At 46.2% G+C, this 17,682-nt stretch overlaps 1 protein-coding gene across 2 annotated transcripts in view; it reads right to left on the bottom strand.

The window, feature by feature from the left end:
* LOC147081793 (uncharacterized) overlaps positions 1-17,682 on the bottom strand; it is a 51,842-nt gene that overhangs the window by 29,894 nt on the left and 4,266 nt on the right. For both annotated transcript variants that reach the window (XM_085980669.1, XM_085980668.1), the window contains exons 2-3: positions 10,564-10,743; positions 7,404-7,492 (exon numbers count right to left, since the gene is read on the bottom strand). In XM_085980669.1, the coding sequence (XP_085836795.1) occupies positions 7,404-7,492; positions 10,564-10,743 (269 nt within the window). The remainder of the gene's footprint in view (positions 1-7,403; positions 7,493-10,563; positions 10,744-17,682) is intronic.

The following is a 17,682-nucleotide window of genomic DNA, read 5'->3' as shown; positions in this document are numbered from 1 at the left end:
CACCCTGGAAGAACAATCTTTCTTCAAAGCATCAGAGCTAAAACAGCAATCCACAATTTCTATCTACTTAATTCCATCAACTCTAGGATAATAACTATTCTCCCTCATTCATTTGGCCACCAGTTATGATGGTCACGCAATCTTCTCCAGCATCAGTTACAAATTTTCATTGCCTTTAGTGTCAGCAGCCTGTGGGTCATCATCCTCAGAGTAAAATGACTCATGGCATTCTCCCTTTAAAAAGTAATTCGATAAGCATTGTGTGATCTTCCTGCTCTGCTACACAATGGACTGGCAATTCTTCCACATGATTATTGTGGCTGTCCACACTGGTGGTGACAACTTAATACCTGGGAAATCCTGAATTTTAGGCATTCTTAAAAGAACTACAACAGTATTCATCCAGAATGGCAACAGACCATTATCAGTATCTGGACTCAAACTGAGAGGCAACTTGTGGATTGTACTTCAAAGGAGATAACTGCTAATTCAGGGAAAGGAATGCTGTAGCCCAGAGGCCTTTGCCTGAAAATGTTCTTCAAATTCAAACTCGTCCTCTCTTCATCTTCCTCCTATTCCAAAAAGATGAAGAGATCTACCCAGAGGTCAGGAAAGTAACATCTGGTCCTGGGTGAATCAGTCACAGGCAAACATATAATTATCTCAGGTGATATCAAAACTGTCTGGACTCTACTATAACCAAAGTTTCCTACATTACCAGTGCCTTCACCTAAAAAAAAAGTACTTTGGGACATCCTGCGGTCATGAAAGGCACCATATAAATGCAAGTCTTTTCTTTGTAGTTGATGCCAACACTGCAACCTATGCCCTGGGGCATTGCTACAGCAGGAGGAGGGGCAATAGTCTTTTTGCCATCATCATAGAATTCTCTCAAACGCTGAGGGAACAGCACTGGAAGCAAGGAGATTGCTGCTTATCCCATTTGTTGAACATTCCTGGGAGCACTGTTTTCTTATATTCAATTCCCTTGGAGCTGCAGGTTTGTTTCTGTGTAGTAATGGAACCCAAAGTACCTGTAGCTGAGCGGATCAGGTTTGGACATCATTTTAACCAGAATTGTCTTCCTGTGAACAAGCGCCCATGTGCTCAGTCTCAAGCAGGCTCCTCCACTTACAGTGGGAAGGTTTTGCAGTCAGCACCACTTCCTCTTGTTGGGTTTCAGGATCAACCACAATTAACTGCTGTGCTAAGGCTGATCAGATTATCTGGACAGTAGCCAAAGAGCTCTGGTCACTTGGTGCTGCCAAACAGGTTGCTGAAGGGAGTCAATTGAGACCAAAGTGACCAGCATAAGCCCGAGGACACTGACACTGAGTTGCGGAGTATAAGATGGGTTAAAGTGGCATTGATGCTTTGTAATAACAAAAGCTCATCAATTTTGCACATCTTGAAATCTTTCACTGCAAGGCAGTTCCCAAACTGTAACACAACACTGGACTTTGTCTGATGCAAGAAACAAAAAAAGGGGAAGAAAAATTACTTCCAATGGCAGGAGGCAAAGAATGAAGGGCATGACCCAGAAGCAGGCCTTGTGTAGAAGGAAACCAAGGCCACTTTTTCCGTTGTCTGCATATGCTCTATTAAAGGAATTGGGCTCGTCTCCTTTCCTCTCCTCACTGGTGATGGGATTTTTGTCAGTATGTGAGGCTGAATAAATGAGGAATACACGTACACAGACAGAAAAAAAATAGGGCTTTAATCTGTAAACTTTTCCCTACGTTGAAAGATACTCAAGCAACGTACAGTCTGTTCTTAGCTCAAACTTACTTCATTCAAATGATCTGATATTTCACATATTTTAACATTAAATTACCATTTTTCTATGTTATTTAAATCACTTATTTCAAATAACTGAATAACTGAAATTGTTTGCACAAAATATGCAACTTTGAATTATCAGGAGTAGGCTGCATATATCTACAGCTTTTGATTAGGGTCATTTTGATGATTATGCACTCCCGGCACAGAGCCTCGCCTGCTGGCAATGCCTAAAGGGAATTCACGTGGGCACACCATACGATTTTCCATCCATAATTGCAATGAATAGAAAATTGTGGGGAGTGCGCATACAAATTCCCATCGTAAGCACACATTCATAAAATTTAATGGGCCATAATTTGCAACCCCTATGGGTGCGTACAAGATGTGTAAATGCCCGTAGGGGCCGCGCAAGTTCCGGGTTTAGGCATGCGCTGCACATGTGCTAAAACCCGGAACTTGCGATCTGTCAAGAATTTTCTTGACAGGTCATCCGCATCCGCGGATGGGGTATGACGTAATAAAACTCACTACGCACTTGGTTCGAGTATAAAGCAAGGCTTTAATCAACTTGTTTCAAAACATGGAGGTCTAGTTATCTTTCACTAGTTCCTGTTTACACAATGTCCTGGGCAAGCTGGGCCCACGCCCGAGTATTTATACTCTTTGGACAGCGCCACCAGCTGGCCGTCCAGTGTTATTTCATGAGTCTTTCTTCATGGATCATAAGATTCATAACAGGGTATTTGCCCAACTTCTGCCCACTGAATGCCCATGAAATTCTTACACCTGGTAAAACCAGGCGTAAGGCCTGCTTTTACCAGTGTTAAGAGTTTAAAAAAACAGAAAAATAACATTTTATCAATCATTTATACATTAAAAAATTTGTTAAATATGGTAAGTTTATTTTTAGCCCCTTTAAAACATGTAAATTTATTTTCAAAAAATTAAATTTTTGTTTTTAATATTTAATTAAATGCCATTTTAAATGTGATTTTTAATTTTATTTATTTGATGTCTGGGTGTATTTTTTGGGATATTCCCATTCATATTTACAGGGTTTCCGTACATACCCGATAAGAATGAATGGGGATTCCCTTCGGTCATTCGTTGGTCTAGCCCACGTGATCCCAGGGGCGCTCACGAACCGCCTGCACCCCTGGGATACGTGGGCCTCTAACTGCAGGTACCCAGAGAAGTTCGGGACTGCGAATCTCCGTACCTCCCGGACCACCAGGTAGGCGCGGATTTTATTTGCGGATCAGAGGTATTTCCTCGTGGGAAGCCTCCGACCACAAATTCAGGGCCAATGTAACTCTTTGGAACTTTTACCTATAAGGCCTGGAAATGGTTTTGTTTTAATTTAGGTTACTTTATTGATGAAAGGTCAGATTTATTTTACAAAGATTAACTCCCAGAGATACACAGACTCTTTAGAATGTTGATTAGGAAGTTTCCTAAGTGGGACACGAGAGAGACCAGCTATCACAGATATATTGTTTACTTTTACATGTTAATTTAGCTTAAAGATGGGGATCATTAGGTTTGGTTCTGAGCAATTGCTACCATTATGAGAGGTTGGGTTTTAATTCGAATGCCCAGAATTTCCTGGGAAAATAACGACGAGTTCACGATGCACACTGTTATTACTCCTTTTGAAAACCCAGAAGTTTGTGGCGAGGAAGGATGCCGTGAGTTGTGAATCGCCACAAATTGCTGGACGATTTGCGCCAATCCACTATTACACTCACAAAAACAGGAGCTCATCGTCAACCTCCCCGTGAGTGTCAAGAAATTGCTAGATTTGCACCGTAAATGCACACTAAACTCACCGCAGAAAGCTATGGCTGGTATTTAACAATGTAAGGACGTTGTTAATGGGGTGATTTATGGTCCTGACATGCCACTCAACCTTGGAGACCCTGAAAGGGAACAACTGAAACTGTGAAGTCGCACCACTGCAGGTAGGAAATTATTCCTAGAGGTTTTTTTAAAATTTAAAATGTAATTTTTTTTTTCTTATTTTGCTTTCTGTCTCTTTTATCTCTCTCCCTTAGTCCAACCTTTGCCTCTCTTTATTTCTCTTTCTGTATCTAATTTACTTTAATTCACCCTTTTCCATCACTCGCATTGTTTCTTTCTTTGTCCTTAAATTTAATTGGTTAAGGAGGTAAACTATTGGTCCCATCATTCACCAAAGGCTCAGATGCCCCATTTCCCTCATCATCAATTCGCACTTCCAGCATTTTGTGGATCAAAAATAATTGGAGCTGAATGGTGAGGAAAAAAATACAAATCACGGCGCACGCAGCGAGATGCCCCAATCCAGTAAATTCTGGGCCAATATGCCTGGCAGGGGTTTAAATAATGAGTCATACAGGTGCTGCACAGTTCCGCACCAAGGAGGTCGCTTTTCATTCAAGGAGGTAACTTTGATTGGCAAGTCAGCAGGCTAATCCTCAACATACGTAGTGAAGGGAGCGGGGTCGAAGGGCAGTTTTTGTTTTTCTCACTCTTTCTCTGAAGAGACAATCCGAGATAGTGTGATTTAGTCATAAACACACACACAGGCTCAAGGTGGCAGTGAACCCATATGCCTGTAGTCTAAAGAGATTATCAGTTAAAGAAAGAACTTGCATTAATATAGCGCCTTTTACAGCCTCAGGATATCCTAAAGCACTTCACAGCCAGAAGTACTTTTTGAAGTGCAGTTGCTGTTGTAATATAAGGAAACACAGCAGCCAACTTGTGCACAGTAAGGCCCCACAAACGCCAATCAGAGAAACGAACGGATAATCTATTTATTATTGGTGTTTGTTGAGGGATAAATGTTGGCGAGGATACTGGGATAACATCCCTGCTCTTCTTTGAATAGTCCCATGGGATATTTTACATTCACCTGAGAGGGCAGACAGGCCCTCAGTTTAAAATCTCATCCAAAAGACAACTCTCTGGAGTGGGGCAGTTTAGGGACAGTTAGTTTATAAGTGAAGTCTGTATAGAATAGTGGCAGAGTCTCATATAGAAACATAGAAACATAGAAGATAGGAGCAGGAGTAGGCCATTCGGCCCCTCGAGCCTGCTCCACCATTCAATGCGATCATGGCTGATCATCCAAGTTCAGTACCCGGTCCCTGCTTTCACCCCATACCCCTTGATCCCTTTAGCCTTAAGAAATATATCCAACTCCTTCTTCAATATATTTAATGAATTGGCCGCTACTGCCTTCTGTGGTAGAGAATTCCACAGGTTCACCACTCTCTGGGTGAAGAAATTCCTCCTCATTTCTGTCCTAAAAGGCTTACCCCTTATCCTTAGACTGTGACCCCTGGTTCTGGACTACGCGACCATCGGGAACATCCTCCCTGCATCTAGTCTGTCTAGTCCTGCCAGAATTTTATAAGTTTCAATGAGATCCCTCACATTCTTCTAAACTCCAGCGAGTACAAGCCCAATCGTCCCAATCTCTCCTCATACGTAATTCCTGCCATCCCAGGTATCAGCCTGGTGAATCTTCGCTGAACTCCTTCCATGGCAAGAATATCCTTCCTCAGATAAGGCGACCAAAACTGCACACAATACTCAAGGTGTGGTCTCACCAAGGCCCTGTATAACTGCAGCAAGACATCCTTGTTCCTGTACTCAAACCCTCTCGCTATGAAGGCCAACATACCATTTCCCTTCTTAACCGCCTGCTGCACCTGCATGCTTACCTTCAGCGACTGGTGCACAAGGACACCCAGGTCTCGTTGCACTTCCCCTTCTCCCAATCTATTGCCATTCAGATAATAATCTGCCTTCCTGTTTTTGCCACCAAAGTAGATAACCTCATATTTATCCACGTTATATTGTATCTGCCATGCTCCTGCCCAATCACCCAACCTGTCCAAATCATCCTGTAGTTTCTCGGCATCCTCCTCACAGCACACACGACCACCCAGCTTTGTGTCGTCTGCAAATTTGGAGATATTACATCTAGTTCCCTTGTCTAGATCATTAATATATATTGTGAATAGCTGGGGTCCAAGGACCGATCTCTGCGGTACCCCACTAGTCACTGCCTGCCACTCGGAAAAAGACCCGTTTATTCCAACTCTTTGCTTTCTATCTGCCAACCAGTTCTCTATCCAAGTCAATACCTTGCCCCCAATCCCATGTGCCTTAACTTTACATGCTAATCTCTTATGTGGGACCTTATCAAAAGTCTTCTGAAAGTCCAAATACACCACATCCACTGGTTCTCCCTTATCTGTTTTACTAGTTACATCCTCAAAAAATTCCAGTAGATTAGTCAAGCACGATTTACCTTTTGTATTTCCATGTTGACTTTGTCCGATCCTGTCACTGTTTTCCAAGTGCTCTGCTATTACATCTTTTATAATGGACTCTAGCATTTTCCCCACTACCGATGTCAGGCTTACTGGTCTGTAATTCCCTGTTTTCTCTCTACCACCTTTTTTGAATAGTGGGGTAACATTAGCTACCCTCCAATCCATGGGTACTGTTCCAGATTCCATCGAATGTTGGAAGATGATCAGCAATGCATCTATTATTTCTAAGGCCACTTCCTTAAGTACCCTAGGATGTAAATTATCAGGCCCTGGGGATTTATCTGCCTTCAATCCCATCAATTTCCCTAACACCATTTCCCTACAAATACTGATTTCTTTCAGTTCCTCCCTCTCATTAGACCCTATGTTCCCCGACATCTCTGGGAGGTTATTTGTGTCCTCCTTTGTGAAGACAGAACCAAAATATGTATTTAATTGGTCTGCCATTTCTTTGTTCCCCATTATAAATTCCCCTGATTCTGACTGCAAGGGACCTACGCTTAACTTCACCAATCTTTTTCTCTTCACATATCTATAAAAGCTTTTACAGTCAGTTTTTATGTTCCCTGAAAGCTTACTCTCATATTCTATTTTCCCTTTCTTAATGAATCCCTTTGTCCTCCTTTGTTGAATCCTAAACTGCTCCCAATCCTCTGGATTACTGCTTTTTCTGGCCAATTTATATGTCCTCTCCTTGGATCTTATGCTATCCCTAATTTCCCTCGTTAGCCACGGTTGAGTCACCTTTTTTGTTTTATTTTTATGCCAAACTGGGATGAACAAATTCTGTAGTTCATCCATGCGGTCTTTGAATGTTTGCCAGTGCCTATCCACCGTTAACCCTTTGAGTGACATTCCCCAATCAATCCTACCCAACTCGCGCCTCAGACCATCATATTTTAATGTTATGCAGAATGATTAGATTTAATACAGTGATGTTCTATGATGACCTGACAAAAAGCAATTGCATGTTGAGATTGGTTCTGAAAGTTTATCCTAAGCATGCAGTGCACCATCTAGAAACTTGAGCAAGAACAAAGAATCTCGCAATAACAGCATATGAAGCCGGGAATGAGACTTTCTGTCCTCTGGGGTAAGTGTCAAATTGCATCATTCTATATCTAATGTAGGGGAGCACCTACATGTGATGTTTAGGATCTGTTATTTTTATCCCACGTCACACATATACACATGCACACACATCAAAACAAAATTATTAAGTTACATTTTTAAATTGTCTTTTTACAATGTAATCACAATTTTTTGCCTACACATTAAAAAAGTGACCACTACCTTCAGGTTCATATTGTTTTGCTTGTATTCCTCTTCACTGTCAGATGTCATACACAGAAGAAGATTCAGTATGAAACTTTTTCCTTTTCCTGTTAAACAAAATAATTGATTTAGAATGTTTAATGAAGCGGTTTACATATCTAACAGGCAGTGTCATCTATGCACTAACATATCTAACCATGCCTTTGATGTTTACTACACTCACAACCAACAAGACATTCCAATAAGAAATGGATTAACGGCTGTTCTACTGTTACTCATGGTAAGCAAATAGAATCGCAAGAAACATTGGCCTAGAAATTGGGTTCTGGCGTAGGCAGGGCTTTAGCGCCGGAAGTTAGTGCCGGCGCTAAGTCCCCCTGCGCGCGCCAAAAATTCAGTAGTGCCGCGCCCAAACGGCTGCCGGCGCTACTGAAGGGTCTTTGCGGCAGTACATCGGCGCTAACTGCCGTTTCGCGCCGCAATTCCGGCACTGCGGCACCCGATGCGGTGCGGCAGGCTGGGGACGTGCAGGCCTCCTCCTCCCGTTAAGGAGGAGCTGCCTGCACCCGGCCGCGGCCCGCGCAAATCAGCTTAAAAATGAGCCCGGCAGCTCGGACAAGTGCCGGGCTTGCATCTGTTCCGGGGGGGGGGGCGGGGGAGAAGTCCGGGGAGGGAGCTGCGGGCAGGCGGCCGGCGGGAAAGTGGCCGGCCGCCGCGGGGCCTTTAATGCGCCGGCGCAAACTGGAGTAAGGCACCTCTGACAGAACGTTGTTTGCGGCTGCCACGGGCGAGGCGGCCGCAACTCAATTTCGGAGTTCGGGCGGGTTACCACGGCAACCGGGACGCTGCGCACACCGATGACGTCATCGGTGCCGGCGCAGCGCTACCGGTGCAACGCCGATTTAGGGCCCCAGGGAATTTCTAAACTGGCCATAACTCTGGCGCTAGTCCCTCTAGCACCTCAAAAGCGGCGCTAAGGCAACTGAATTTCTAGGCCATTATTTCAGTACCGTGGGAGGGAATGAAAAAAAAAAGATTATTACATAAAGAAATTTTGAAAGAACAGAGAGTGTGTCTAAGGCTAGAAAAGTGCCTAAAGCTGTGAGCCCAGTTCTGCAAACACACCCCATTATCCCACCCCACCCTATCCCCAGCCACTCCTCCCATCCCAGGAAGACCAAAAGCCACAGTCCCTGACTACCTGCTCAAACACTACAGCAAACTCCAATAAAAACAGAAAATGCTGGAAATACTCAGCAGGTCAGGCAGCATCTGTAGAGCGAGAAACAGAGTTAACGTTTCAGGTCGATGACCCTTCGTCAGAACTGGAAAAAGTTGCAGATGTAACAGGTTTTTAACAAGTGTAGGGGCAGGGAGAGGGGAAGGGGAGGAAAGACAAAAGGGAAGGTCTGTGATAGGATGGAAGGCAGGAGAGATTAAGAGACAAAAGGGATGATGGTGCAAGGCAAAAGGAGAAGGTAATGGGACAAGTTAAGAAACAAAAGATGACTCTAGATGAAGTGTAAATGGCACTGGCAGAATCATCAACAGCTGCCATGTGAGAGAAGAAAATAAAATGATAGGGGCAGAGGTTATGGTCTGAAATTGTTGAACTCGATGTTGAGTCCAGAAGGCTGTAAAGTGCCTAATTGAAAGATGAGGTGCTGTTCTTCGAGCTTACGTTGAGCTTCATTGGAACAGTGTAAGAGGCCCAGGATGGAGAGGTCAGAGTGGGAGTGGAGCGGAGAATTAAAAGTGACAGGCGACCAGAAGCTCGGGGTCACCCAATCTGCGTTTGGTCTCCCTAATGTAGAGGAGACTGCATTGTGAGCAGTGAATACAGTATACTAAATTGCTAGAAGTACAAGTAAATCGCTGTTTCACCTGGAAGGAGTGTTTGGGGCCCTGGACAGTGGGAAGGGAGGAGGTAAAAGGGCATGTGTTGCATCTCCTGTGCTTGCCTGTGAAGGTGCCAGGCGAAGGGGAAGGGGTGTTGGGGGTGATAGAGGAGTGGACCAGGGTGTCGCGGAGGGAGCGGTCCCTTCGGAATGCTGAAAGGGGAAGTGAGGGGAAGATGTGTTTGGTGGTGGGATCACACTGGAGGTGGCGGAAATGGCGGAGGATGATCCGTTGAATGTGGAGTCTGTTGGGGTGAAAGGTGAGGACAAGGGGAACCCTATTGTGGTTCCGGGAGGGAGGGGAAAGGGTGAGAGCAGAAGTGCGGGAAATGAAACGGACACGGTCAAGGTCCGTGTCAACCACAGTAGAGGGGAATCCTTGGTTGAGGAAAAGGAAGACATGTCGGAAGCACTCATATGGAAGGTGGCATCATCAGAGCAGATGCGGCGGAGACAGAGAAACTGGGAGAATGGAATAGAGTCCTTACAGCAAACTCCAAACTACCTTTATGCCAGCCTCGCCTATCGATCACAGTGACCATTCTCCAACTGCCAAAAAGAGTCCTCGTGTCTGCTAATACATAGTGCTATCTTAATTTCACCCAACCGTCTATATGCTGAGTAACATTCGTTTGTGACTTTCGGAGTGCCCTGTGATCTTCTGGGCAAAATCTTCTTTGACCCCACATCACCAACCATGTCTCGCACACAGCAGGAGGCTTATCAGAAAATCACAGATGCACTGATGGCATGATGTCTCGGGGAATGTAACCTTATATATATCATGGTTAACCTAGATTGGTAAAATGTGAATGTAATGGAATGCTACATGTATTTTTATGTTGACCAGATGTGTAAACGTTGCAAATAATATTAATTTCCCTGTCATGAGAAGTTTTTGGGCCATTTCTCTTTTCCATATATATATATTTATATACATCCAACTCCATTTGGAGATTAAATAAATTAAAGCGAATGGAAGGAAAGAAAGAAACAAACAAACAACTTGCATTTCGACAGCACCTTTCATAACCTCAAGAAGTTCCAAAGCGCTTTACAGCCAATGAAGTATTTTTGAACTGTATGTACAAGTTCCTTATTTTCTCAATTTCAAGTTTGTTTTGTAACAATCCTTGCTTTATTTTAAGATTTATTTTGCCAAATAATTTCAACATTTTAGATTTTGCACTACATGCATATTCCTTTATCACAAAATACTGGTTGTTTCAGGTGTAAAAGATACTGAGAACATTTGAACATTTGATTTGAATTTTATTTACCATTTTGTGACAGCATGGAAATCTTAGTACGTTTTTCTTCAAATTCCTTAATAAGGCAGTTGATGTCCCCTATAGTATATCTGATGCCAAGCCAATCCACTGTTTCGCTTGATAGGACTTTCACTTTATCTTCAAGTTCATTACAAACAGTTTTCAGAATATGCTGTGCAAAATCCACCTCTACAAAAAAAGGTGAACATAGATTTGAACGGATCCAATCTTATTCCACGTCCTCCTAAACTCACACATAATATTAAAAGTTAATGATCACCACAATCTGCAAAAGATTTAAGCAATTAAGAGCTGATTTTGCAGTCCAGTCGAGGTAGCCAACTGCACAGTGGTGGGACAATGAACACCTAGGGGGTGATTTTGCCAATGGAGAGCTTTTGGAGGCAGGACTCCCACTTCTCGGGTTACAGTCCCGCCTCCAGCAACTTCTGGCCAACCCACGCTATTTCCCTTGATTGACCAGCGGGCTTAGCCGGTCAATTAAGGGAAAGCCGGTTGCAGATTTTGACAGATGAATTGTCATCGTTTGACAGCTCTGTGAAGCTGTCAAACACTGACATTCCCTGTAGTTTGATGAGGTCTTGAATTCAAGACCTCATCAAACCTCTTTCTTTTGCAAAAATGAGATGGTTGTTGCATTGGAGAATGCAACGGCCATCTGTCATCTCTACCGTGGAGGTGCGAGACTCTCCGCATACCCACCGACTGAAGCCTGCAGGAAGAAACAAAGGTAAGTACACTTTTTCTAACACTTGCCACTTACCTCAGATACTCACCTCTCCACACTTGCACCCATCACTTACCTTCACAACACACTTTTGCAGATCCACTACTCGCCTCAGTGACCCTGGCGGGTTCGGCGCCTTCGGGAAGCCCGCACTTGTGTGGGCAAAACGGTGATAAGCCTATTTTCTGCCTGTTAACTACCTGTTAACAGGCAGTTAAGTGGCTGTAATCCCTTCCCGCCTCCAAGGAGACGGGACCCGGCACGGGACGGCTACCCACCTCCTGGCAACATGGCTTGGAGGCGGGTTGGGCACCCACCCCCAAATTCTGCCATTTTCCCGGCAATCCCGCCTCCATACCCGCCTCCCCAGGGCTGGCAAGATCGCGCTCCTAATCCCTGTTTCAAGCCTGAGGAATTGAATGACACAGCTCAACATTACAACAACAACAGCAACTTGTATTTATATAGCGCCTTTAACATACTAAAATGTCCCAAGGCACTGCACAGGAGTATTTTAAGACAAAAAATTTGACACGATCCACATAAGGATAAATTAGGGCAGGTGACCAAAAGTTTCATCAAAGAGGTAGGTTTTAAGAAGCATCTTAAAGGAGGAAAGAGAGGTAGCGAGGCAGACAGGTTTAGGCAGGGAATTCCAGAGCTTAGGGCCAAAGCAACAGAAGGCACGGCCACCAAAGGTTGAGCCATTATAATCAGGGATGCTCAAGAGGGCAGAATTAGAGGAGCAAAGATATCTCGGGGGTTGTGGGGCTGAAGGAGATTACAGAGATAGGGAGGGGCGAGGCCATGGAGGGATTTGAAAACAAGGACGAGAATTTTGAAATTGAGGCGCTGCTTAACCGGGAGCCAATGTATGTCAGCGAGCATAGGGGTGATGGGCGAATGGGACTTGGTGCAAGTTAGAACACAGGCAGACAAGTTTTGGATGACCTCAAGTTTACGTAGGGTGGAATGTGGGAGGCCAGCCAGGAGTGCGTTGGAATAGTCAAGTCTAGAGGTAACAAAGGCATGGATGAGGGTTTCAGCAGCAGATGAGCTGAGGCAAGGGCGGAGAGGGACGGTGTTATGACAGTCTTTGCTATGCTGCGGATATCTGGTCGGAAGCTCATTTCAGGGTCAAATATGACACCAAGGTTGCGAACAGTGTGGTTCAGCCTCAGACAGATGTTTAGGGAGAGGGATGGAATCAGTGCCTAGGGAACGGAGTTTGTGGCGGGGACCAAAAACAATGGCTTCGGTTTTCCCAATACTTAATTGGAGAACTGGATGTCGGACAAGCAGTCTGACAATTCAGACACCGTGGCGGGGTCGAGAGAAGTGGTAGTGAGGTAGAGCTGGGTGTCGTCAGCGTACATGTGGAAACTGACACTGTGTTTTTGGATGATATCGCCAAGGGGCAACATGTAGATGAGAAATAGGAGGGGGCCAAGCATCGATCCTTGGGGGACACCAGAGGTAACGATGCGGGAGCGGGAAGAGAAGCCGTTGCAGGTGATTCACTGGTTACGATTAGATAGATAAGAATGGAACCAGGCGAGTGCAGTCCCACCCAGCTGGACGACGGTGGAGAGGCATTGGAGAAGGATGAAGTAGTCAACTGTGTCAAAGGCTGCAGACAAGCCAAGAAGGATGAGGAGGGATAGTTTACCTTTGTCACAGTCACAAAGGATGTCATTTGTGATTTTGATGAGAGCCGTTTCGGCACTGTGGCAAGGGCGGAAACCTGATTGGAGGGATTCAAACATGGAATTGCGGGAAAGATGGGCACGGATTTGGGAGGCAACAACACGTTCAAGGACTTTGGTGAGGAAAGGGAGGTTGGAGATGGGGCGGTAGTTTGCAAGGATGGAGGGATCAAGGTTTGGTTCTTTGAGGAGAGGGGTAATGACAACAGATTTGAGGGAGAGGGGGACAGTACCTGAGGAGAGAGAACCGTTAACAATATCAGCTAACATGGGAGCCAGAAAAGGAAGTTGGGTGGTCAGCAGTTTGGTGGGAATAGGGTCGAGGGAGCAGGAAATGGGTCTCATGGACAAGATGAGCACGGAGAGGTCATGAGGGGAGATCGGAGAGAAACTAGAGATAGATGTGAGTTCAGGGCTAGGGCAGGGGGGGAACCTTAGAGGAAGTTTGGCCCGGTGGGCTAGGGGAAGGAAGGGAAGTGGCAGAGGCAGCTGAATGGATGGTCTCAATCTTAGAGACAAGAGAGAAGTCTATGAGCTCCTCACATTTGTTATCGGAAGTGAGGGTGAAGGAGACAGGAGAGAGGGGTTTAAGAAGACAGTTAGCAGTAGAGAATAGGAGCCGGGGTTTATCTTTGCATTCCAGAATGATTCTGGAATAGTGAGGAATTTTGGCAGACGAGAGCAGGACCCGATAATGCGTTATGTGGTCCAGCCAGATCTGGTGGTGAATGGCTAAACCAGTTGTCCGCCATATCTGTTCAAGTCTGCATCCCTCGGATTTAAGGGAGCGAAGATGAGCGCCGTACCAGGGGAAACGGCCAGGGTGAGAGAGGGTAATTAGATGGGACTAGGGCACCAAAGATAGTGGTGAGGGTGTGGTTGAGCAGATCGGTAGCTGCAGAAATGTCATGGTGAATGGCGGGCCAGAGGCTGGACAGTTGGGATTTCATAAATGCAGTTGAAAGAGAGTTAGGAGAGAGTTTTTTTCAGGGGCGGACACAGAAGGAAGTAGGGTTGGGGGGGTGGGTGGAAGGGGCATGTGGGTGGAGGGCTATATGAAGAAATGGTCAGAGATGGCCTTATTGGCGATTGACATGATGGGAGTAGTGAGGCCATGAGAGATAGCAAGATTGAGGGGGTGGCCGTGAATATGGGTTGGGGAGTTTACATGGAGGGAGCGATTAAGGGAGGTTTGGAGGCTAGTGAACTCAGAGGAGAGAGAGCATGACGAATTGAGATGGAGGTTGAAATCACCGAGGATGAGAAGTCGTTCGGTGCAGAGGCTGAGGGAGGAGAACAGCGAAGATATCTCAGTAATAAAACATTTTTGGTACTTGGGTAGAGAACAAGAATTTTAAATGAGAGGTGGGAGGGCTGGAATAAGGTGAAATGCTCAAAGGAAGAGAAGCTGCCAGAGGAATAGGGAGACCAAGGTGTGATTTGGTAATGAGAGCCACACCGCCACCACAACGGTCTGAGCGGGGCAAGTGGTGGAAGGTATAGCCAGGCGGGGAAGCTTCATTTAAGGGCAAGGTGTCATCACCCCTCAACCAAGTTTCTGTCAGGGCCATGATGTCGATGCAATGATCCACGATAAGCTCATGGATGGCAAGGGGCCTTGTTTGCAAGTGAACGGACATTCTGGAGGGAGATGCAGAGAGGGTCGGTGATGGCTGCCCCACTGCCAGCATCCACAGGGTCAGCGCTGGGGGGGGGGATGAGTTGGATGGGAAGGAGATTGGCAAGATTTGCCCCCTGTGGGCGCGCTGGGCGGAAGGTCGGCGAGAGAGTAGGATGGGACAGTTGTGATTGCTGCTCGTAAGGCGGCAGCGATGAGTGCCTCAATGGGCCCTTCGTAGGATGCCAAGAGAGGCACAGAGGGAAGCTGTAGGCTTATCTAAGAGGCAGCGAAGCCGAGAACGGTGGCAGGAGAGTAGGATGGTCGAAGAGTAATGAAGGATTGGGGTAGCGATTTGGGAGGGCAGTATATCCGAGAGAGGAGAGATGAAAGGAGGCATGCCGACAGGAGAGAGCGGTCAGGGAGGGATCGAGAGAAAAGGAAAGTAGGGGGAAAAAGTGGAATGGCTCGGGTGCGGAGCGGTAGCCAAAGTGCACACACGAATGGACATGGGAAAAGCTCAGGTCACATAGGCCTGTTTAAATGTAATAATTAATGGAATACATATTTCCTGGTAGCAGGGAATAGGTTGGAGACAATAGTAGGGAAGCCAGGGTCAGAGTCAGAGGTCCCAAGGAAGGACAAAGCCAACGTAAGCAGGATGGGGCCGGTATGGAACATCGATGAACCGCTGTCCAATGCAGGCGAGTGAAGTCCAGAAGCTATTTGAAGGGTAGAGAGTTCGAGGTTGGAGGTAGTTGCTGTAGGAATGAGAGTCGGTAGCGGTGCAGAAAGATGATGGCGAAATTGATGCAAGTTGGAGGTCACCGTAGATCAAAGCGGTGGAAAATAGGTAAAATCACAAGGCAGCGACCAGCAAAGCTGAAAACCGGTAAAACGAGTCACTGGACAGCAAGTGGAGCTGCTACCTACAAGCCAGCAGCGTTGAAAAACGAGTAGAACCAGTTCAGCAGACACATAGCCGGAAGTTTAAAGGTAAAAATCTTTTTACCTTTTCAGCGATAGAGACACGGCAAGTGTAATCCAATGTAGAAATGTAGTGTAATCCAATGTAGAAATGTAGTGTAATCCAATGTAGTTCAAAGCAGAAACATAGCGTGAGCCAATGGAAATTCTACCTCTTGTATTTTAATGCAGCCAAGTGTGAGGTATTGAGATTTGCATGTAAGAATGGCAGAGTGTCATATTTCAAGATTTTTGAACATCTTCCGCAAACAGGATTTGGAAAAAAACACTTGTATTTAAGGGTGCATTTTAAAGCAAAATGTATTCACGTGTTTAAAAAAGGCACTGAGATGAAAGTTGATTAAAATGCTAATGAGCTAGGTTTTGAAATTGTAAATATTTTCTGCCCCTTGCTGTTTCTTAGTTCCACCCAAACCGATTCTACTTCTTGATTTTCAGAGCTAAGATCCTTTCTCTCTACTGTCTTTATCCTATCCTTTATTATCAGGGCTACCCCGCCTCCTTTTCCATTTTGCCTATCCCTTCTAAAAGATATGTATCCTAGAATATTTAGTTCCCAACCTTGGCCACTTTACAACCACGTCTCCGTTATGGCTATTAGATCAAACCTGTTCATTTCTATCTGCGCGATTAATTCATCTATTTTGTTGCGAATGCTTCACACATTCAGATATAGTGGCCTAGAAATTCAGTTCGGACGCTATTGCGGCGCTAAAGTCGGGCGCTCGTCAAATTTAGCGCCCGCCAGAAAGTGCAGGCGAGCTCGCCGAAATTCAGTAGATTTGGCCAACTTTTTGGCCGAGCGCTGCAAAAGGCGTTGGAACCCTGTGTTCAGGCGCTAATCCGGCGATGCAGCCTAATAACGCCGATTCCGGGCGCAGCGCAGGTGCGATCATGTGGTGAGTGTCAGCAGACACCCTGACGCCGGCCAGCTCTTAAAGGGGGAAGGGTCAACTTTGACTGCAGCCACGCCCTGCATGCTGTAGCCCTGCAACTAGGCCTCAGGACTGGTTGTGTGGCATATCAACGCCTGGAGGTCATGGAGAGGGCCCGTGAAAGAGCCGAGCGCTTCTCTGAGCATGCGCTGGGTGTGCTCCTTCATGGGGTGCGCAAAAGAAGACGGGTCGTTTGCCCGGCTAGTGGCAGGAAGGCTCCCAGGAGCCAGTTCAGGGAGGCGTGGACCAAAATTGCCCGGAGGGTCTCCTCCAACTCAGATGTTCCCAGGAGTGCGGACCAGTGCCGCAAGAAATACAACGACCTATGTCGGCTGGTCAAGGTGAGTACCCTTTCCAATGTCCCCCTCATCCTTGCATGTGCACCTCCCATTAGGGCCAAAGGGACATCCAAGGTCTAATGCCCAGCCCTGCTGCCGCTGCAATGGCACTTGCATGTTAATCAAGAGCTCTTTCTGCACTTACCACACTGTGCAAGCTATTCCACCATGGGAGGCCTCACACACAGCTACGGGGCACCACACTGTACTTACTATTCCACCATGGGAGGCCTCACACACAGCTACAGGGCACCACACTGTGCAAGCTATTCCACCATGGGAGGCCTCACACACAGCTACAGGGCACAACACTGTGCAAGCTATTCCACCATGGGAGGCCTCACACACAGCAACGGGGCACCACACTGTACTTACTATTCCACCATGGGAGGCCTCACACACAGCAACGGGGCACCACACTGTACTTACTATTCCACCATGGGAGGCCTCACACACAGCTACAGGGCACCACACTGTGCAAGCTATTCCACCATGGGAGGCCTCACACACAGCTGCAGGGCACCACACTGTGCAAGCTATTCCACCATGGGAGGCCTCACACACAGCAACGGGGCACCACACTGTACTTACTATTCCACCATGGGAGGCCTCACACACAGCAACGGGGCACCACACTGTACTTACTATTCCACCATGGGAGGCCTCACACACAGCTACAGGGCACCACACTGTGCAAGCTATTCCACCATGGCAGGCCTCACACACAGCAACGGGGCACCACACTGTACTTAGACGCCCTCCTTTCTCTTGCAGGCCAAGCTGGCGAGGAACGCCA

This window comes from Somniosus microcephalus, unplaced genomic scaffold (assembly GCF_052327205.1).
Source record: "Somniosus microcephalus isolate GS21.2 unplaced genomic scaffold, FLI_Smic_1.0 scaffold370, whole genome shotgun sequence".
Taxonomy (NCBI): domain Eukaryota; kingdom Metazoa; phylum Chordata; class Chondrichthyes; order Squaliformes; family Somniosidae; genus Somniosus; species Somniosus microcephalus.
Note: the sequence above shows the minus strand (reverse complement) of the source record. Positions and strands in the feature narration are given on the sequence as shown.